The sequence below is a fragment of the Anarrhichthys ocellatus genome, unplaced genomic scaffold (assembly GCF_004355925.1).
Source record: "Anarrhichthys ocellatus isolate YVR2014 unplaced genomic scaffold, GSC_Weel_1.0 scaffold17, whole genome shotgun sequence".
Taxonomy (NCBI): domain Eukaryota; kingdom Metazoa; phylum Chordata; class Actinopteri; order Perciformes; family Anarhichadidae; genus Anarrhichthys; species Anarrhichthys ocellatus.
Window position 1 is genome coordinate 2,253,949 of NW_022280047.1, and position 22,107 is coordinate 2,276,055.

The following is a 22,107-nucleotide window of genomic DNA, read 5'->3' on the forward strand; positions in this document are numbered from 1 at the left end:
ACTCAATCAGTCCGCTGCAGCTTTACGGAATAATAATAGGATAGCTCTCCGTGTGTGTTTTTTTGAGGACAAGTTTTGTGTGTACTTGTGCCTTTGGCATATTGGCGTGCCAGACCAATCATTTTGCGGAAGGGAGGGGGTGATCAAATTCATTCAACGTCAAATAGCCACTGGAGCACTGGTCCTTTTGTTATGACTTCATCAGTAAAATGTTTTTTCCCACCACAAAACTCTATATGCTGTTTCTTCAGAAAGCGTAATCTGCTTCGGTGTCATAACTACAGCCACAAATTATAGTTACCGCGACCATCGAGATTTCCCAAACCCGGCGTACCCAACCCCGAGCCTGGGGCAAACAACACTTTCCTCCCATTCATCCTTCCAATAGTGCTTTCAGCTGAAGGAAATTGCACTTACACACCATAAAATTAGAAAGATCACAGACACGACAAATCGAGAGAGGAATGCCACCGGGCGTGACAGAGAAGGTGGGGTACTGTTTTGTAAAAGTTGTTTGCAAAACACATATGTCAGGCTTTTTACAAAATCCCCAGCATCAGTAATTGACCCTTCCCTAAGCCCCGCCCACTGCTGCTACTCCACCAAGCTGTCAGAGCTACCATGGAGCCCACACTGTCACTAACCGCACTCCCTGAATAAAAGTGATCTAATTTTTGGAAAGTCAATTTCAGAGAGAAGCAGACATCTCCATTATGGGTTTGAAGGATATATCCAGGATATCAAACTGATTTAGTAGCGATAAGAGGTTAAAAAGATAGAAGTCAAAGCCTTCAGATCTCAGTGTAAAACTGAACCACCGCATCACCTGACCGATCGAGACAGAAGGAACAACACTTACTTTCCTGTAAAGCCGGGAAGGTCTTTATTCACTGTTACAATCATTAAGCATGTGTGGACATTCAGAATACTTTCACTGGCTAGCGTAGCATAAAAGTGCTAACGCTAGTTAATGGTGTGCTAGCACAACGTTTAACCATGACTAACTCCAAATCCACAAAAAAAACCAGCCTGAAAATGAAGGAAATCTGAAACCAGTGCATGAGAGTCAATGGAGCAGAGCTGAATAGAGCCGGCTGATGCTACGCTATGATTGGCCAGTCTGTGCTTGAAGGGCGGTACTTAGTGAGGGGTCGATTACTTTTCTGAGTTGTTGTCACGAATTCCCCTTCATATTAGTTTGTTTTCATCCTGTCTGCTTATTTTACTAACTCTCCTGTCATTTCAGATCCTACCATTCACACCCGATCATCTCTCATTCCCCTCACCTGGTCCTCCACACCCATCTCACCTGCAGCCCATTCCCTCATTAGCCCTCACTATTTAGGTCCCCTCACTTGCACTTGTTCCCTGCCAGATTGTCTTGTGTGTTTTTGCCAAGTTCTCCAGCGTACCTTTATATTGTTCATGATCTGCCTGTTCCGACCCTGTCTGCCTGTTTTCGACCTTGGATTTTTGCCTGTCCCTTATTGGATTTGTTCGCCTGTTTTGACTGACCTCCCGGTTTTGACCCTGCCTGAACTCTAGTAAAAGAACTGAACTTGTATCTTGTCTCCGAATTGTGCTTTTGGGTTCTAGTATCTGTAATCCTTACAGTTGTAGCTATGTAACCAATGCAATGTTTTACTGTATTGTAACTGTAAAGGACGATCACCATGACCGCAGGGAGGGACAACAGTGACTTTAGATGTGACATAAACTAAAACTGACTTAATTCTACAGATGTCTAAGTAATTACAGGAGACACAGAGTATAAGTATTTTGTCTATACTGTAAAATCCCATGTGAACATTCTCTCATAATGAAATACTCAATGTTCCTAAATATAGAAGCAATAGAGTCTCCTTGGCAATTAAAACAACAGTACAGCTTAATGATGAGGCTTAGTTTTAATTACTGCAACTTTGTTTTTGTAAATGAAAACAAATCATTCAGCTCATTCAATTAATTATTCACACCTGTGCTTTGTGAACGTGTCTCTGTCCATTAAAAAGAGCTGATACAGTGAATGCATTAACTAACATGTTACTTACTTTGTGTTACCAACCACCTGTTTGCAGGCTCCTTCTGACACCCAACCACAGTACGGGTCTCTGGCGGCTATACAAGACCTAGGTGAGACACACGCACACACAATCAGCCCCTCATCATATTGTAAACTGGAGTTTGTTGACAGAACGCTTTCATGTGCAAACATCAAACTCACTTCTTGCATCTCCCGTGTCTTTCACAGCGAGACAGCGGCACCTTAACCACACAGGAGGTGAAAGCGACCCACAAAGCGTGACTCTTGCTGTCGATCTGCATGCCGACAATGCGCTTGTCCTCCACGCCGTCTATGCTGCACCTAGGAGACGGAGGAGAGGATGGAACATGGGTTATTCTTCAACTGTCTGGTTATTTAGAGACAAAGTATTGTAAAAAAAAAAAAAAAAAATAACTAAGCACGGAGAGATGTGAGAGGCCATAGAATGAGATTTAACAGTTAATTTAAAGAGATAAAAAAAGAGAAGAAGATTAAGATGTGGCAGAAAGACAAACAGCGAGGTCAGGGAGAACAGAGATAAAGCTGCACTCCAGAACACGGGGGTCAGCAACAGAGTGGGAGATAAAGAGAGATAAAGAAAGGGGTGATACAGATTCAACAGATAAACAGACAGATGGGCACAGTGAGCAGTCAGCAATAACACTGCACTTAACTGTAAAACCCACTAACACAACCCCTCCTCCTCCCCACTCTACCATTCCTCCATCCCTGCCGGTCTTCTTTTGTCTGCTCGCCCCCTTAGGAGCACACACTCTAATCCCTCTGGGCGTGTCGAGCTTTCCATCCCTTCTCTCCATCCACTCCCTCTCTCCATCCCGCCATCCAGCTCCTGGGATTTAATCTCCCCTTCGCCGTGCTCTCGTCCCGCATTAACGCTCTCAATTAGAGCTTTTGAGTCCATCTACACTGGGTAATGCACGACAATCGGGCCAGGCAGGCAGACGGGCAAAGTCACTTACTGTATATGCGACTAAAGCCAGATGGCTGGTGGCCGACGCTCGGCCCCGGCTACACAGACAGAAGAGGAGACACGGGGAGGAGGCAGGAAAGGAGACACAGCTGCGGGAGAGGAGAGAGGGCAGGACCTGCCCTCTCTCCTCTCCATACGGCTCGTCACATGGCCGCAGCATGTCAGGTAACAAACAGTGGTAACCTTGAAAGCCCTCCCGCTAAGTCCTCGCTCTCCTTCCCCTCTTCTCCTTCTCCTCGGCTGTCTAACACAATAACGGATCCTCCGCTGCACTTCTTTCAATCTCTCCTCTCCCGGGCCTCTCTCCTCTGCACTTTTCTGCCCTCCTCCGCTTGTGCCGCCACTCGTTCCCCCTTCATCCATTACCCCTCAACTAAATATTTGCTTTGGCAAGGGTCACGCTGCGCCTGATTTTTCCCTTATTCGCTTCTACCTCAAGTACACGACAATGCTTAACTCGCTCACCCCAGCAGGCCCAGCTTGCACGCGCTCCTCAACTAGCTTACCGTCCGTGTGCATGCACCAACAGCAGCGTAACGTTTTAGCAAGAGATTCGAGGCTGGCTCTGAAGACAAACACAGACCTCGGTATGTGTGTGTGTGTGTGTGTGCGTGCGTGTGTGTGTGCTCGTTTCCTTTAATCAGCCAAACGTTTTGGAGGAGCTGGGCTCCGCTGAGGTCGGGAACCACAGCGCTGCGTTATCCAGGGCCTTAGGGTCTACGTCTTTAATTTAGTCGCTGTGGTCGGGCAGAGTGTAACCTGATAAAACTCTTTTAAATGATAGAGTAACCATCTGGCTGGCTGGCCTCACTACATAGCCTGGGTCGGGGGAGCTGACTGGTACTGATGGAGCTGGTGGGTTGGTGGCTTTGGCCGAGTCTCGAGATGGTTGGAAACAAAATCACACACTCTAAAACACACACATATGCAATAGCCGGCCTTCCTTTGTTCGTAGCAACAGTATCCATGTGTTCCCTCTATTTATATCCACACGCACGCACACACACGCACACACACGTAGACCCAGGGCGACGTACTTGTCTGGGTTGTAGACGTTGAGCTCCTCCAGAAACACGCTGTCGTTTAGGAAGCCGCTGTCCATGTTGGCCAGGAACTTGACGATGATGCCTTTCTCAGATCCCAGGAAGACCACCGTCTGGTTCCTATGGGGGCCCGCTTCATTGTCCACCACGATGCGTGTCAGACGATACCTGGGAGAAGCAACACCAAGCAGTCAGCCAACCAATCAGTCAGTTGATGAAGAACACCAGCCAGGATTGAATGTTCATGTTTAAAACTGCTCTTTCTTCTGCACCACATTCAACATTAAATTTGCATTCTTAAAAATTAAAAATACTTGTGACTAAAAGAAAAAGAAATAAAAACACCTAAAAATATGCCCAAATAAATATATATATATATAATCAATCAATCAATTGATCTGCCTTCCGTCATTCACATCAGATGTCTGAAAGAGAATAAGGAGCAGCGGGAGATTACACAGCCTTAATAATCTTATTAATTGATTTTTGTTTCAATAGAAACTCAATCACGATGCCATAGGGCATGTCAGGTCGTTCCTAACAGCGACAGTTGTGAGCTCTACTTTGTGACAGCTGGTGATCAGAACCAGGTGGATAAAAACTCAATTTTCATTTCATCATTCTTAAAAAAATTAAATAAATAACATATCAAACAGATTCAAGTTAGCAAATTAGACACCTGCCAGTCAGCGTATTCTGGATCGGAGCCCTGTTGCGCTCATGGGTGTTATTTGTGATCAGATAACAAGAACAGGTTTCAAGAAACACCTCTTGAGGTTATTTCCTTTTTACCATTGATTTTATTGCATCCCAGATGCCGGTATCTATCCCTCAACTATAGTTTCTAGTATCTGCACACAAGTGTGTTTCTGTCAGGATCCCTGTCAGACCAGACACCTCCCATGGCCACACAGCTGCAGCCACTCCAGCCGATTACCTCCTGCAGGTTGACACACCAGACTCAGGTCCCACTAACGCTTCCCCTGGCACTATATAAACTCTGGTCCTGCAGTCTGGGGTTGTCAGGTCGTACCGTCTTTCACCCGCTTCAACCCCGTTGCAGCTTCTGCCTCAAGCGCCTGCCTCCGGTGTCCGTCGGTCCGGGAATCCCCCGTGCCCTCCTTTGTGTTTACGGACTACTCACTGCCGCTCTGCCCTCCGTGGTGTTAACGGACTACATACGTCGTCAAGCTGCCAACTCTCTGGTGTCGAGCCACGGGACATCACGCCGTCAAGCTACCAGCCCTCCGGTGTCGAGCCACGGGACTCACACCGTCGATCTGCCTACTCTCTGGTGTCGAGCCACGGGACATCACGCCGTCAAGCTGCCAGCCCTCCGGTGTTGAGCCACGGGACTCACACCGTCGATCTGCCTACTCTCTGGTGTCGGACCACGGGCTCCACACCTTCCTGTCTTCCTTACTCTGGCTAAATAAAGTCTGTTTCACCGTACTCTGTCTCCTGTGGTCTTGCTATTGGGTCCTAAAGGTGAACTCCAGTGACAGTTTCATGCAAATGCACGTTTTGGTGACATTTCTAACTGAAGGAGATGGGATTTAAAGATGAGAGTTTATCGGGAAATCTTGGAAGGTTCACTTTCACCCTCATTAACTGTTTACTGACTGTTCTCTTTCTGAAAAGGTCCAGAACTTGTTTTTGGATGCGATGAGTGTAAATTTAACCTCACTGCAGAGTGCAGTTTACACCATGAGCCCATTAAAACAACACAGCACAACCTCTTATCCCTTCTACCCTTTGGATTTTTCTTGAAATATCCCTTAAAACGCTCCATGGGACACCGGCCTCATCTAATCAAAAATTAACAGCAATCTGAAGGTCTGTTGTGGTCTGGGTCTATTCAAGCTGAACAGAAGCTCCAAGGACTGTGTCAATGGGATTTGATCCCAGCGAAATAATACAATCTCAAGGACTAAGACATTCACCGTCCCTCCTATTCAGGATAATAAAAATCTCAAGAGTGCCCCCACCCCCCCCCTGTCCAGTTGATTCACTGTGCCCAGCCCGCTGAGGCCTCCACCGCAGCAACAGCAAGTCTCAGGACAGGCGAGCTTTTTTTTTTTTTTAATTTGCAGCGAGAGCTCGTGCCGGATATTGGGGTGTCCTCTCCAGGGCGTAACAAGGTTTAAAACCATTTTACTGATTTTGTTTCCAGTTGACTTCCGCTCAAGAATGGTATTACAGTACGTAGAGACCGTGACAGATAAACATCGTAAAAAGGCCTCACTCCTCTTCATGATGCTTCTTGAGCTTACATAAGGCTTTTAACTCCTGCCTCTGACTGGCACGCGAGGCTCTGCTCGCCGCGGTGTCATCACAAATCAAATGAAATGGTCCGACTGCTGATTACGTAAAGACTGATACAATGTGTTATTCATAATACGGTTGTATGATACGGCGCACTAATGAACAGCGAGAGTTATAGGGGATAACTTTGATGAAAGCCGCTCGTATTCTGCCTACCGCCAGCTCGGTATGTAGGTCAGACCTCAGCGAAGCAGCAAGCAAGATGTGGTACAATGCAAATCATTTGTAAAAACCTGTGAAGAATTCTTCATGTAGCCCATTTTTTAAAGTGATGCTGCTGCCACTGAGGCCTGTCAAGGGCCTGGCAAGCAATCCTGACCTTAAATCTTAAGCAGCTGCGATTCAGAAGCAGGACCAAATTAAAAGCTAGAATTCAGTTTTGTTTTTTTTTACTTTTCACCAAATGCTGTCAGCAGAGTTCCGCCTTGCAGATGGGATTGGGGTGCGCTGTCGTATCCCCCCCCCCCCACAAGAGGCTGGCTGAAATGTCTCTGGGTAGTGTAGCTGTAAAAGCCAGACAGACCTTTATGATCAAACGGCATCAGCCACAGTGCACACTGGCTTTTGGGGAAATGGGCCCAACTCCAGAAACTCCGTAGAAAAATCAACCACAGACAAAATAACTTTTTACTCCAGTATTCTCTCTTTGACAGATCCTCAGAGGATTCAAACAGGCAATTTGCGAGATCATCCTCTTAATAAGGGCTTAGAATGGACTTGAAACAAAAACACCAACATCTATGAGAACTCAAATTGTTTACTCTGTCATCACCACACGGCCACTCTGGGAGAGAGATAGTAAAGTGTAGATCAGAGTTTCCTCTGCTACAGAGAAAATAGGTCAGCGGCTGGTGTGTGTTGTGCCACTGTGTTTTAATGAGAGTAATTCTTGTCCTGGGGCTGAAGCCTTTGGAGTGTGTGATACTTACCGGACCATAGTCTTGAGGAACCAGGGCCTGTTGGCGATGGAGGGCACTGCCTCGTCCATCAGTGGATGCATCTTGATGAAGTTGAGCGTGTCGTCAGGGAACTCATTGGATACCTTGTACCTCTCCATGGATGGTGTGCCGGCGCAGTTGCCAGGCCTACGGAGGGAGAGGAGGAAGAGGAGGGGTACGAAGAGAAGGGATGAAGAAAAAAACAAGTAAAAAACCCTTCGATGGGGCTGCCATTGGCCGTATATTTCTTCCTCTTCCCAGTCTGCGCTATCTATTTTGCAATTGCACCGTCGCCGCATCCCGTGCTCAGCGCCGACCAAGACGGTTGTGAAATACCACAGCGGAATGCTAATGTTTTGAGCCAGACCTTCCTTTAGCGTTAAATTGACTCTTTTGATTGAGCAATTCTTCACAGCCAGAGTTCCAATAGCTGACAGAAAGTTCTACTTCCATAAATTCAAAGGAGAGCGCAGCCATAAATGACTAAACTCGCAAGCCGAGAGGCTTTGGTCAAGGCAAAGGTGAGGACACAACATGTCTTTTTTCCCCCTGGACTCGCAGTAAAGCACCAAGACGTTCTATCAATCTGATCCTTTTACAGGGAGTTGGTGAGCTGCTTGTAAAGAAGAAGCAGCTTTTGATAGCATATCCCCTTTGTAGGCATCTCACCTCCGAGAGCTTGTAAAACCCCTTTACTGCGTGGTCTTTGATACCCTGCCACACCACGTAATATTAGCCAGCTGGCCCCTGAACGTCTGACAATGTCAACATGTCAAGGACCAAACCCAAAATATATATGCATGCGTGTGTGTGTGTGTGTGTACTCAAGAGAAATGCATTTCTTCGTCTGCCAATGAAAATCTTTTTTTTTTTTTTTAAGTAGTGTGTAGACATGAGTACAAAGGGAATCCAGTAATAAAGAAAAATCCTTCAGCCGTTCTGTGCATTCCTATATCTCTGTCATGTCTATGGAGGGGAAAGGACAGCATTTCAAAGAAACATTTTGTTTTAATATAGTTTTTTATAAAATGCAATCCTGCAAGAGGAAGCGGAGTGATTTAACTATTCGAGGTGAACTCCTCAAACAAACAAAGCGATGAGTTCAAGCCAGCTGACACTAATGTTAAATTAACCTCAGAAATTAATATTTTGTTGAATGAAGGGAAAGCAGAACAATTTTGTCACTGTAAAAAAAAGAAATGGCAGTAGGCCTACTATGAGATCTTCTTTGCTGCAGCTACATTTATGTCAACAGACATATGGTGAGCCGAACGGAAGCAGACATCTCTTAAATACGGAAAAAAATCTGTAAATGATTCAGCATGAGGGTGTAACACATGGGAGAGCAGTCTGCTGTGGGGCCGGACCTAGGTGGCATTGTCACAACTCTCCGTATGTTTGCCTGCAGATAGAAAGGACTGAACGCACCAGCAGATGAGAGATGAAATTCATCGCATCAATCGCCGCGGGAACAACAACTTCGGCGACATTATCGCATCCACGCGATGTCTGACCTTGTTGAACATAAACAGGTAATTAAATGTGCACTCACAGAGAGTACAGCATGCGCTCTCTTTTGGTGGGGAACCGCCTCCTCAGCCATATGGGAACACACACACAAGGGGTAGCAACAATTATCGTGGCCCGGATCTTTGTAGTAAATCAGTTTTTTTTCTTATGGAGAATAGAAGAGCAGCTCTTAGCGCGCTAATTAGCAAGCAATAGATGGGAGATTGATCAGGTTGGTGCATTTGTGGAATTAGCCAACCATCTGTAAAATGATGTCATGCTTCATTTGTTGATACCGAGCCCTTCTTTGATGCAGCTGCGTGTGGGGGAGAGGTGAGGTAATGGGATGTGGGGGGGTGCAACTGTGAAGAAAGAGGTGGTATCTGTGTGCATACAGTGCGCCACGGTGTGACACAGGATGTGTAATTCGCTTAGTGAAAAAGGGGACGTATTGATAAGTGAAGCAACACGAGCTAAAAATGCGGCGATATTAACACGTCGTGATTCAACAAGTCTTATGCAATGACAAGGCGGACCATACATCTCGCCAGTAGCGAGAAGGAAGGGAGGAAGAGAGAGAGAGAGACACTGTGTGACTTATGCATGTGCAAATCCTGTGTGTGCGTTTGTGTTCACGTGTGCTGTGGTTAATTAACTGCTGCTGTACCTTGGCTTGGGAACCTTGTCTTCAGGAAAAGGCGTCCAGGTGGAGTCTTGGGATTTCTGCTCTTTGAAACGCCCTGTGAACGTGTTGGCCACCTCCGCCATGTCATAGGCGCACACCGCCGAGCCTGGAATACTGCCACGACACACACACACACACACACACACACACACACACACACACACACACACACACAGACAAAAGCTCACATAAACGGTCCTCTCATCTGAACATATCAAAGAAACACCTGGCCAAGTTTGGACTATCACCAAGTGACAGAAGGGGTTAAATCCCTCGAGGACGGCTCGTTATAGCTGTTGTTTGTTCACACCGGGTGATATGGTCAAGTTTGCCGTGATAAGTAAAAGTTCTTTATCCTCACTTCACTCACTCATTCACAAAGCAATGCAGTTTTTTTCCATTTCTTTTCAAAGCATTGATTCATGGTGCTAATTATAGTAGAAGTTATTCCTATTGATTGCAGTGTCAAGGCCATTACATCAGTGCATACACTGTAGTGTTGTTGCATAGTCTGTGAGCTACAGTGTCTCTGCCTGCCGAGCCTCATGAGGACACACATTCCCTAACCCGTCCCTCCTAGACTGGGTTTCCCCAAAAGCCTTGAGGCATCAGAGTTCATCACAAGTCCAGTGTTTGGCAAGAACTCCAGACAACAGATTATCTTTTTTATTGCCTCTCATTTCAGGGGGAAAAAGCACCCGTCTTGTGTTAGCAGCGGAGCCGTCAGCTTCTTTCCGTCCGAGTGGAATCAACGCATAGCAGACTGCTGACTCACTTCTCTACATTTTTCGTGCATCTGCTCTCATAAATTAGAATTGGAACTAGGGGATTGTTTATTCTTTTAAAATAGAAATCTCTCTCAGCTGGCTGCATTTTTTTCTGGCTGTTGCATTGTGGGTTAAACTCATGGAGACATCGGGGAGACGGAGTACACAAGGGCGGTATTATAGAGAGTAAGGTCAGAGAGTTGTTAATTCTTGGCTTAGCTGCTATATGACAGTAATTGAAAGTTGGACAGTCACGTGTCTGTTTGCATCGGGCTGCTACCGAGGCGGATGTATGGTGAGCGAGCCGGCCTGTGAGCGAGTGACACACAGATGATGTGACGACACAAACCCCTGAGCGTCGCCCCCCAGTTCTGAATGTGCTCCCTCTAATTTCAGCCCCTGACTATGAAATGGAAAATTAATGCCAGGATCAAAACTGGCGCTTATAGCAATTTTCAGAGGCAGTGCTTCATTGGGTTTTGATGTCCATTAACCATGCTCAATTGCATCGTCACAAGCAATTGTCTTATCGGCTAAATAGCAGCCATAAAATGGAAAAAATTACAATATGTGCGAGCTATCAGCCGAGCTGTGGATTTGTGGTAATTTTCAATTTAGATAACAACTCCCCCTGCCTATGAATATGAAAGTAGGCTCTGCATGTGGACTTTGAAAAGGAAGAAATAAGATGAAACACCTGCATGTCAACAAAAGAGCAGCACAACTGTCTGGACAGGACATGTAAATGTTGACCCGGCGGTCTCAGGAATTACTTGTTGGCATGATGCACAGCATGGGCCACACGCTACTAATAAAGGTCAGACTGTCATAATGTTGATGAATTGAGGGCATTTTTAAAAGGCCCTTCAAAGCAGGAAAGATGATTGTGCTAATAAATGGAAAGTGCAAAACAGTTGATGACAACGCGTGAACTCGTGTGAGACCAGAGGAAATGAGGATAGCCGAATAAAACAACCTCAACGAATCACTTCCATCTGTTGCTTCCCTCAAATCTGGTATAAAGGTTCCTCGGGGTACCTGTTGTAAGGTGTGGAGAAGGTCGCCATCACTACGTCCCTCCCGTTGACGTGGATGACGTCTGTCACGGCCTGCAGGATGTTGAAGTAGAAGTGGGAGTCTCCGGGGATGGAGCAGTTCAGGCGAGACTTGAGAAACGAGGTCCACTGCTTCTCCAGGACGCGGGGCGAGCCGCCTCGGTCGATCTTACAGACCCTGGCCACCCGAGGAAACACCACCTGACGGAGACACACACACACACACAGCTGTGCTCAACACCAACCGACATTGCGAGATTCACTTGAGGTAATTTTGTTATTTTATTTCGCTTAGCAACAAAAGTAAAACATAAGAAAAATGGAGAAAGTTCCCCTTTAAGGGCCAGGAGTTGGTTGAACAAAACTGTAACCAAAGAATACATTTCATCTTTTTGGATATACAATATTAAATAGGAAGCGGGTCCTCTTCACGGAGTCTGTCGTGCACTAGCTCTAGAGAGAGAACCTTTTGCGTTTTTTGAAGGCCACTGTAATTCCCCCACACGCGTGTGAAACTGCGGCAACGTGAGTTGTGCCAGTGCAAAACCGTGGTACCGCCAATCACTGTTGCTCCTAAAGTAGCATTGCTATGGTAAAGACGGCGTCTGAGCAAGCCGAACGGCGTTACCACGTTTCTGAATATGGAGCAGTGAGCAGAGGTATTCAGTCGGTTCAAAAACATTTCCATGACAACTGGGCAAGCTCCTAATGGAGATCACTGATATGACCAAAAGCTCAATAACAGCCAATAAAAGGATTTGGTGGTGAGATTGTTTTCTCAACTGCTGTTTTTAAAGTCAAGAATGAACTTTGAACATCAGAGGATACGAAACGTTTTCGTTTGATTCCCGGCAGAACACATTACAGGCCCTTTTTGGTCGTTTGAATGATAGAAATCCTTGTGAGACACCACAGTGTGTTAATCCAACATTTCATCACTTTACAGCAAGTTAAAGACACAGAAGAGTACATTTGTGTGTTTGATATGCTGTTAAAGAGTCAGCACCTGGCAACAGAAAATGTAAAGTACACGGCTTCAAATAGGAGCCGGCGCTGTAATTACATCTCTGCTGTAAGATCACACAGTCAGTATTGTAATTAGTTGTTGTCACACTATACTTAACAGCAATAAATCTAACTCTGACCTGAAATAGTGCCCTAGAGTAAACAGTGTGAATGGGAGCGAACATGCATTTAAACCAGATCTCTACACACACACACAGGCGACTGCAGACAACCACACATAAACACACGCTCACCCATGCGTGCATTACGACTGATGCAAGAGCGCATGCAGAAAAAGCACAGAAAACACACACACACTCTCACAAGTGCCTACATGGGTCTGTTCACTGTGACATTACAGAGCTTTTAGAATTACAGAAAACGTTTTACACAGATCAGGGGAGCCTGTCGAGTTGAATGTGGAATTACGTTACACTGTATACCAGGGATGTCACGAAGTTTAGTTGTCGATACCACCTGCATTAAAAACTAAAACAGTAGATCCCATGTACTTCAACATACTCCTTTAGTACTGTTTGTGTACTAGTTTTTGGAGAGGTAAAACAGCCCATAATCAACTCTCTAATATCTATTTTATATGGTTGGGAAAACATCAATCGTTAGAAGTTTCTCGCCAAAAATTGCATTTTACAAGATTACATTTGAACACATCATGACAGCGTTATAATTTGCCTTCGCCCAATTCAAATTTTTAGTGACTGGTGCCTGAACGCATCACGATATAAATCAATGGCACTTCCCGTTAATGTTAGCTGTTAGCGGCACAGTAGCTAACGGCTAACGTTTACAACACGGATTTGCTGTTCACCATGTGGCATTATCAGGGAAAAAAACAGGGTGCGTACCAATGGTGAGTTTACTGCATCCCAAACACATTTTCATCAAGGCTCGTCGAGTACCGTCATGTTTTCAGAATTTCGGCATCCGCTTGATACCGAAATATCACTTCTTGTAACATCTCGTACACCATTTCAGTTTCTCACACTTCTTCTCGCTGTGTGTTACCGGCACACATACACTCACGAACGAGCACAGAACAAATACCTCAGCCAAGGCTTGTTAATTCACTCGTGTAACGAAATATTTATTCCAGATAGCAATTTAACAATCCAACATTAAAACTAAAGTGAACACAAACCCGCCACAGCAGATTGATCAATTTGCCAAAGCACAAACGACGGCTCACATTGTCAGGCAAGGCCAATCTACTTTGTAATAATGAAGAGATATCATTCAGTGGATGTTAAATTGCTCCCTGCACCATCAGCTCTACCACCACATGCATAATTATACTGACATTGCTTTTCAAAACACCCAGCAGATTGAGAGGCCTGATCTGTATTCATGCCCTGTATAACACATGGCTGTCACTTCTGGCAGCGAATCCATTATTTCTCTGTTTCTCGTTACCTCCGCTCTGTTCCCGTCCCCTCTCTTTCTCACCTCTCTTGTGTGTTCCCTTTAATTTATTCTGAAGAATACATATCAAGTGATTCATTTCCATTACGGATTATCTCATACCTGGTATCCAATTAAACTCGTTCAGGGCAGGGTCCAAAACTGAATTGAGAAGATTAATAGAAAAATGTCTGACTGCTACTGTAACACCTGAGGAAAGCCTGCTTCTTTTTCAACCTTTCCGTCTCGTTTCTCAGAAACACTTGGGCGAAATTCCTCTTGGGGAAACATCGAGACAATAGGTCAAACGGGAGCGTTGCTGGAGTGACGCGGACGTGCAATTCAAGTGGTATATTTAGACTTCAAAATGGGATCTCCAGACGTCCACGCATTTTTGTTTTTGGATCTATTTTAGGTCCTGCATCCTGCCCAGTGTTTATCTGTTACTGAAAAATGTTTGGCCACTTTACAGCTCCTGAAAGCTTTCTTCCAGTTATGTGATACACCCATATCCTGTTAGCTTCCTCAGGCACTTCCTGATTCTCCTGGTAAATAGGAAGTCACCTCTGATTACGGTTCAAACAATAGCGGGAGAATAGGGCAGGGTGCTTACCTTCCCCATTGTATTGTACTCCATAGCAATTTCCCGAAAGAAGAAATAGATGAAGCCCCCGTAATCGACTGCCTTGACAAAGTAGGGCTCTGTGGGAGGAGAAAAAAAAAGACAGAAAATATGAGTCAAAGTGACGTTTTTACCGTGACAAAACAGTTCTGACACCATATTTCACAGTAAACAGCCAGAATATCTGTCATATTATACAGAAAGGCACCGACTGTGAGCCTTGAGTGCCTCAATCTATCATCCATCATATCAGCGAAACAATTTGCATGCAAGGAGAGAGGGATCTCTCTATTGAGCTCTGACAGGCTGGACTTGTGCTTGTTTCTCCCCGGGGCAGAGCAATTTACTGGCTACATCAACTCTACCGGGCCAGGTTGGCAAAATGACTGCGTCAAACAGAGCGTGCAGCATTAGCATAAGTGCTGCTGCTCTTCGTACCTACATTCACACACAAATCATAAATCACAAACACACGGTCGAGCACGCAAACACAAGTTGTTTTTTTTCCAGCTTGTCAAGTCGGCTTGGTGCTTTCCAGCCACATAGACTTTGTTTGTATGTGTGTGTGTGTGTGTGTGTGTGTGTGTGTGTGTGTGTGTGTGTCCCACGCTCACCTTTCAGCCACTTGGAGTCGTGCTTGACAGTGCGCAGAGTCGGGCTGTCTCCTAGGCTACGATAGATGACCGCATCGATCGCAAGGAAGTCTGTCACGGTGGCCGAGTACAGCTTGCTGTCTGGAGAGGGAACGCAAAGACGGCAAAAAGAGCAATAAGAGGAAAAGGTGGAGATGGAGAGGGCAGAAGAATGAAGAGAGAGCCATAAAGGAAGAGAACAAAAAAAAAAGAAAAAGGTGAAGGGAGTATAAAGAAAAACACATAAAGCCACTCAAGAGATTCCTGCTCTCTGCGGCTGGATACACAAACACGTTACAGATGGCTCAGACCTGGAGAGTGACTGAACCACACAAAGCAAGGAGGCTCTCTGATGGACAACAAACAGGGCTGTGCACACGCTTAAGCATGTTGCACATTTGTAATTGCTCGCTCTATCGCAAACACACTTCCAAAGCTCAAACAAACACTGGAGCCCTGCGTTAACACACACACGCGCGCACAGAACGACACACTGGCGTGGGCGTACGTGCACGCCACATGCTCCACAAACACAATCCGCCACCAGCATGACCTCAGCCTGCCTCGGCTATAACCACAGTGGAAACTCAAACTACATAATTGAAAGGATGGCAGTCAGAGGAACCCTCTTGATTACTCAGTGCTTCCAGCTCCCTCCAAGCAGCTCTGCTACACATTAACTGGTCAAGCTATAGGCGTTGTCATTCCTCCTCTGCTTTAAACAGGCGGGGGGGGGGGGCTCATCAATACCGCCATAAATCAGTTCGCAGCAAAGGCGAACGGGGACCGGGATGTCTTTAGCAGCCTGCGGGTACTGGTGCCTCAGAACAATCTCACCCCAGCCAACGGAAAGCTGACTCATTCTGGTCCCATCAGCTTGCGACTTGTTTTTGAGCTCGTGCATTTCGAGAGAAAGCGAACGGGAGATGAAGAGGACGACGGCAGAAGCTAGAGAAAGCACTTTCGGTGTGTTTCTAAAAGGGTTCTACAAAGCAGAGAAATTCCTGACGCTGAGCAAACGCAGCCTCCAGTTTGTTGATTTGCTCGGGAGCATGTAACACAGATTGGCTTTCATTCTTGACATGTTGTCAGGGTATCGCCGTAAGAAAGACACCGCAGGGTCTTAGGAGCGATATTTAACACAACCGCAACTAATCCACCCGCTCAAATAGACTCAACTCTCCCATCTAGCTCAAACATGTTCCAATGTTTAATATGTGCAGATAGGATGAAATTAGGATTAATGGTTTCGCCTCATGGCAGTCAGAGTACTATCACACATACTTAATCTATTTTCACCTCACGGAAACTTGTGTGACTTTCTCTCATGTTAAGCCACAGGAAAGGACTTGCATTAGCACTTCCATTACAGATAAGTAAACTGTACATTTGACATGATACGGATGCATTTCAATCTTACCAGCAAACAGGGCGACGTTGGCGTGCTTGCAGTCATAGGGGCAGCGTGCCATCCCACTGATCTCCTCCCCCAGAGCCTCCAGGGTGTCCAACTATAGGGTCACAAGTGAGGTGAGAGGTCAACAGCGGGTCAAGACAATGTAGCGCTGTCAAACAAAAGAACAGACTTGAAATACAACTAAGACAGGAAACTTTGGCTCCCGGTTAGAGGAACAGATCTAAATGAGAAATGGCCTCAAATGTCAAAACAATGACGATCCAAAAGCCCTTCTTCTTCTACTGCGTTAAAGTGAAGAAATGTGGTGTGTTGTGATAGAATAGTCCCCAAAAGCTGTGCCCAGCCAAGGAGAGAGTCCATCTAACTCTGACCTGAACCCAAATCCCCTGGATGCCACTTAGGTGTCGTCCTGAGAGCTGTCAAAGCCGCCCATCTGGGAGTATCGGGCAAACTGTCATGGAGGGAGATTAACAAAAAAACTGACATTTTCCACAGCAGCATGTTCCGCAGCATGGGTGGACGTGGTTTGCTTCCTCCTGCCAATCCTTTATCCCTCAACCTCTACTGGTGTTAAAGAAGAGCTTTAACAACCCTCAAAGACATATCTTTAACCCGTACGCCGCTGTGCCCTGATTTCTAAAGTTTGTGCTTTCGCTGTGAAGAGAAAATAAATGGGCAGAGCAAAAATGGGTGAGAACATGGCCCTGAGCGTGGGGAATGGGAAGAATTTTTTACTAAACCACAGTAGTTTTTAAATAGCATATCATACAGTAGTCATTATTTCAGTGTTTGCAGCCTCAACTTCGTCTTGTGCTGAGAGCTTTTCCTTCGGCAAGACTTGTTCCCTGATTTGGTACATTTCTAGTTTTAATTCTGCACCTAGACAAGGAAAAAGATGGGAGCGTAATTTATCCAAACTTATAGCTAATTCCCTCTGAAGTCCGATTTCCATAAGCTTTTCTGAGGCCTTGTCCACTGTTTAAAAAGCACTACTCGTGTAGTCCAGGGCTCAGCGAAATGATCTCTGTCAATTGGAATTTAAACAACTTTTTTGCGCCAAGTTTGGTTACAGTGGGATTGGCAGGGCATGGCGCAGGATCAGATGTGGGTGAAAGGTCACCGATCGTCCCCCCCACGGGTTCAGCTTGTCTTCTCCATCGCGCCTCCCTCACTCTCGCCCCGGCTAAAGATGAGACATACACACAGGAGAGGAGGGAAGGAAAGCCACACTGCGCTGGTCCAGAGGCCGAGGTCAGGGAACATCATTGAACACACTGTTTGCCTACGGAGTCATTTTTTCTTCTCCATCTCTGTTTCTATCTCTCGTACTCCACTTACTCACTTTCTCCCCTCCCTCCCCCCCTCTCTCTCTTTCTCTCTCTCACTCTCGACAAAGAGGAGAGCCAAGGCTGCAAACTAACTGCTTACGCCGCCCTTTCTGGTCCGTAAACAGGTCATTTTGTTTTCTATTCCTGTCTCGGCGGAAACGGTTATCATCTGCTCACTGAAAAAGGTCACACGCACTCCGGCGCAATGCCGAAAAAGCCTGCCAGAGAAATTGTTGATGCTGATTTGGCAGGGAAAATTACAAGTGACCTTTAACAACAAACACACACAACCACCAGCAGCAGCGCATTTCTCGATTTCTCATTCACTCTGTTTCTTCAGAAATTAGAGTAGGATAATATACGGAGGCACGCTGGTTTGAAGATATGTATTTTATTAGACAGGGCCAACTGTAATTATAGATTCGGTCGAGATAATCATAAGGGACGCGAGTGGCTGCAGGTTAGGTGCGTCCACTGAATCAGAGCGTCTGGGTGCGGCTTGACAACATCAGCAGCTTCTGTGTCAGCTACCTTCACGCAAACAGTCCCCCCTCCTCTGACATGCCACAAACAGTCGCGTATCTCTCACGCGCAACAGCCGCCCAACCCCTCCCACCCCCCCGTCTCCTCAGTTGATTTCACCGAGGCAGTGACCTCTGTCTGCAGGGCTCGGCCGGCTGTCACTGATCTATTCCTGCCATTTGAACAGAGGAAGACACTCCCAGCCCGGCCGCAGATACACCCACAACCCCCCGTCTCCTGTCACGTTGGCATGAGCGCATAAAACAAAACACGGCCGAGATCACACTTTCCAGCTGTTAGCCTTGTGCAAAGCTGCATCCAATACTTAAAAAATGAGCAATAACAATCTGCCACACCGATTTACAGCATTTTAAAAGATGACCATGAAGAAATTTGATGTTTAAACGACCAGATGAAATTTTGTTTTTGTTTTTGTTACCTTGTGTACCAGGCAAACCTTATTATGCTGTGAAGTCCACTGGCTTCAAAAAGGAAGGAAGTGCTTCGGCTTTGTAGCAGCACAATTCAAAGTAATGGGGAAGGGAAACGTAGCGCTGTCACACTTCGTCAGCGCTGCCTCGACAACTTGCCGTTCTGTAGGGAGCTAGCGTAGCTCCGCAGACAAATTGTACAGTAACCTTGGCTCGGGGTGCAGTGATTCCAGATGAATTAATTACTACGACGGCTCTATGGTGTTTTCCATAGGCTATATGCTAATTAATTAGACAAACACAATGTAGATCCAAAACATGCCCATCAGGAGTGTTATAATTGGTTCAGCAGCGGCTACAGCACTCGGGGTGAGGGACACGTTCTGCCTCTGTGTCTCTGTTGTTTTTACTGTTTTATGGGCTTTATTTATCATTGCTGAAGGATTTGTGAAATCTTACCGAGGACAAACTTAGTGTAGCCATTGTCCCACTTAATAACTGTTGGCTTGAATCTGTTTCCTTGTTTGTTTCATTGAAAAGTGCACATTTATTCTCTTAGGGGCAAATCTCATTTCCAAAGTTCCAGAATAATAATGGCTTTTATTAACTGATTTATGATTTTGTCCCAATTGTTGGTGTCAGCAAGGGCAGCCGCTGACAGATTAATCAGAACACGGATTGTGGCGCGTCGATCAATTTTCAGACCGGTGTCCTGCGGCTCGCAGCTGAGTTGAATCGCCGCACATTTCTTTGCATGCGATCCACATTTCCACCATCAAAAGGTCAAGTGCACAAGTTCACACCTGGGCCAGGAGCGCTTGTGTAAACCAAACAAGGACACATCTCCCTGGGAGATTAATAGTCATGGCCCATTTCTCTGCAACCAGGAAGGAGGAACCCTCCCCCCTGACCACCTTTTCCACCAGAGCCTGAAACCAGAGTGTTTGCAGCTGTTGACAGAAATATGATGTTTTTTGGTGCATTTTCGGCCTTTATTTGTAGAAATAGGGGAGAGAGAGAGAAGGGTGTGACATGCAACAAGGGTCCCAAGGCCAGAAGCTACCATGTTGCTTTTTTGAACCAACACAGGAAGAACCTCATTTATTTTACCCTTCAACATTCCAGCAAGATTGATCTTTTCAAAAACAAGATGGTGAACAAACATTGCACGAATATGACACAAATTTGATTATTTATGGACATAATTGTCAAAACAAGTGTCCTGGCAATTATCAATGGATGACCTTTTACACAGTTTTTTTTTGTCTTTCTTTGGATTGAATATCATTTCCTGTCAATCTTCTGGAAGAGCTGTAGCATAAAGAGGCATGTGCGGGTGTGTTTACGACGATATGTCCCTCCGTTTGCATTCATCACATCTCACACTTGGCACACGTGAATTTCCCCAGTCCACCAGAATCAAGTCTTCACCTGGGACCCGCTGATTCTACCCCCCCCCCCCCCCCCCCCCCCCCCCCCCCAGCATCGCCCGGCAACAGGCGGAGAAACCGACTCCAGTCATAGATCAGCCCAGCTGGATGGGGCGTTTATTATTACAACACAGCAAGGGAGTGACGGAGGGAGAAAGCAACAGAGGGGAAAGATGGCGGAGTGGTGGGAGCGAAGGAGGGGGTGGGGGGGGGGAATCGAGGCTGGCAGGAGAGGAGGGAGAGAGAGGGAGGATGAATAGAAAAAGAGAGGGACTTGGGTGCTGTGTGGTGCCCGGGGGTGAGGATTGTGCCGTGGCTGCCAAGGTGTCTGTCTGTGTTTTTTTTTTTTTCTGTGTGTGAATGCATGTGTAAGTTATGTTTCCATACCAGCACAAGCTGAGGGGCGGTATAATTCGATGATGAGCTAATGAGGAGAGGTAGGGTATGTAAAAAATAAAGAGGTAACCGGTCAGGAAAGGTGTTGGAGGAGAAGACAGCACAGGGGTCTATCTGCCGCCCCCCACCCCCTATCTCCCTTCCACCTCTGCTCCCCCCCTCCTCCCTTCTCTCGCTCACCCTCGCAGCGCTGTTGATTAATGTGGGATGAGGCTGGCCCCGAAACAGAAGCTCTTTTCAGTGCTGTCACACTGGGGAGATGGAGAGGCAAACTGTGGCCAAGGTGGATTTAACCACAAACACACACACACACTTTTTTTTTTACCAGACAGAGTGGATGAGCCCAGCACGCCATCAAAGGCCTGGTATCTGCCCAGAGAGCCTGCCAGCCTGCCCGCAGTACAATGTGTCTGTGTGTGTGTGTGTGTGGGGGGGGGGGGGCTGATGATTTTGTAAAAATGTGTGTTTGCCTGTTTGTACAGTTGTCAGTGTTTGTATGGGTGCATGCACACTTCTGTTTGTGCCCCCCCCCCCACACATTTGAATGTTTGACTGCCTTTACATTTCATTTGAACTTAGTCATGGCATATTGATTCAGGTATTCCCAGACTAAAATGGCTATTTCATTCAACCAAAAATAATTACAGTGTAGTCAGTGTGTGGGTGGAATTACTTTTTAAGGGAAAGAGCAGTTGGAGGCACATTAATGACTCACTGAAATATGGGTCTAATTGGACCGAGCAAATTTGAAACACAGGAAAACATTTGAATAAACAAATAATCCTTTGATGAAATAAACCTATTTCATCAAAGATGTGTCATTTTTCACAACATGACTAAATTGTTTTCTTAACAAACATTACATTTTGAGATTGACATCACCCGTCACGTGCAGTGATTTATGTGCGGCATGCATTGACTTTTACGTTCCTAACGCTAGGTCAGCCCAGCCGCTGCAGCTTGTCTCGTGAACGAGCTAAGTTTTACTCAACGCGATGACAAAGCTGCTCACTCAACATCAGATTTATGTCTGTAGGGAAGTAAAACAATCGGAACATTTTCAGTCTGAAGGCAGCCCATCTGCTTTTTATGTCTGTCTTTCCATCTGCCTCTATGCCTTCTTTTTAATGTATTTGTCCATCTGCTTCACTGTATGCCAATCATTCCCCCCCCCCCCCCCCGATGTCTTCTTGACATCTTTATTTTTGTCCATCGAGCCAATCTTGCCATCAACCTGCTCTCCTTCTCGACCTGAGGTCGTCAAAGTGTGTCTTCTTGGGTTTTGCTTCTCTTGAAAGGAATCTGGAAACTATTTCAGACTCGCCCCGCACGAATGCGGGCTATTTACGGGGGGGGGGGGATCGGATTTCAGGCTGGTGCCTTCAGTGAGTGTGTATGCAAGACGGTGCTCCAGGTAGTTAGGTTTCTCCGCTTCTAAATAGAGCGTGTCAAAGTACACCTGGAGATAAAGACATAGGAGGAGGGCCTGCTGAGTTGTGAAAGTCATCCATCTATGTCCATCTCTTCATCGCTCCACCACCCACCCCC

General features: G+C 46.1%; 1 protein-coding gene across 2 annotated transcripts in view; it reads right to left on the reverse strand.

Annotated features, from left to right (window-relative positions):
* Positions 1-22,107, reverse strand: part of sema6a (sema domain, transmembrane domain (TM), and cytoplasmic domain, (semaphorin) 6A) — a 102,468-nt gene that overhangs the window by 21,412 nt on the left and 58,949 nt on the right. For both annotated transcript variants that reach the window (XM_031856361.1, XM_031856362.1), the window contains exons 7-15: positions 16,456-16,546; positions 15,018-15,137; positions 14,395-14,483; positions 11,341-11,558; positions 9,518-9,649; positions 7,333-7,488; positions 4,073-4,246; positions 2,225-2,365; positions 2,052-2,129 (exon numbers count right to left, since the gene is read on the reverse strand). In XM_031856361.1, coding sequence (XP_031712221.1) covers positions 2,052-2,129; positions 2,225-2,365; positions 4,073-4,246; positions 7,333-7,488; positions 9,518-9,649; positions 11,341-11,558; positions 14,395-14,483; positions 15,018-15,137; positions 16,456-16,546 — 1,199 coding nt within the window. The remainder of the gene's footprint in view (positions 1-2,051; positions 2,130-2,224; positions 2,366-4,072; positions 4,247-7,332; positions 7,489-9,517; positions 9,650-11,340; positions 11,559-14,394; positions 14,484-15,017; positions 15,138-16,455; positions 16,547-22,107) is intronic.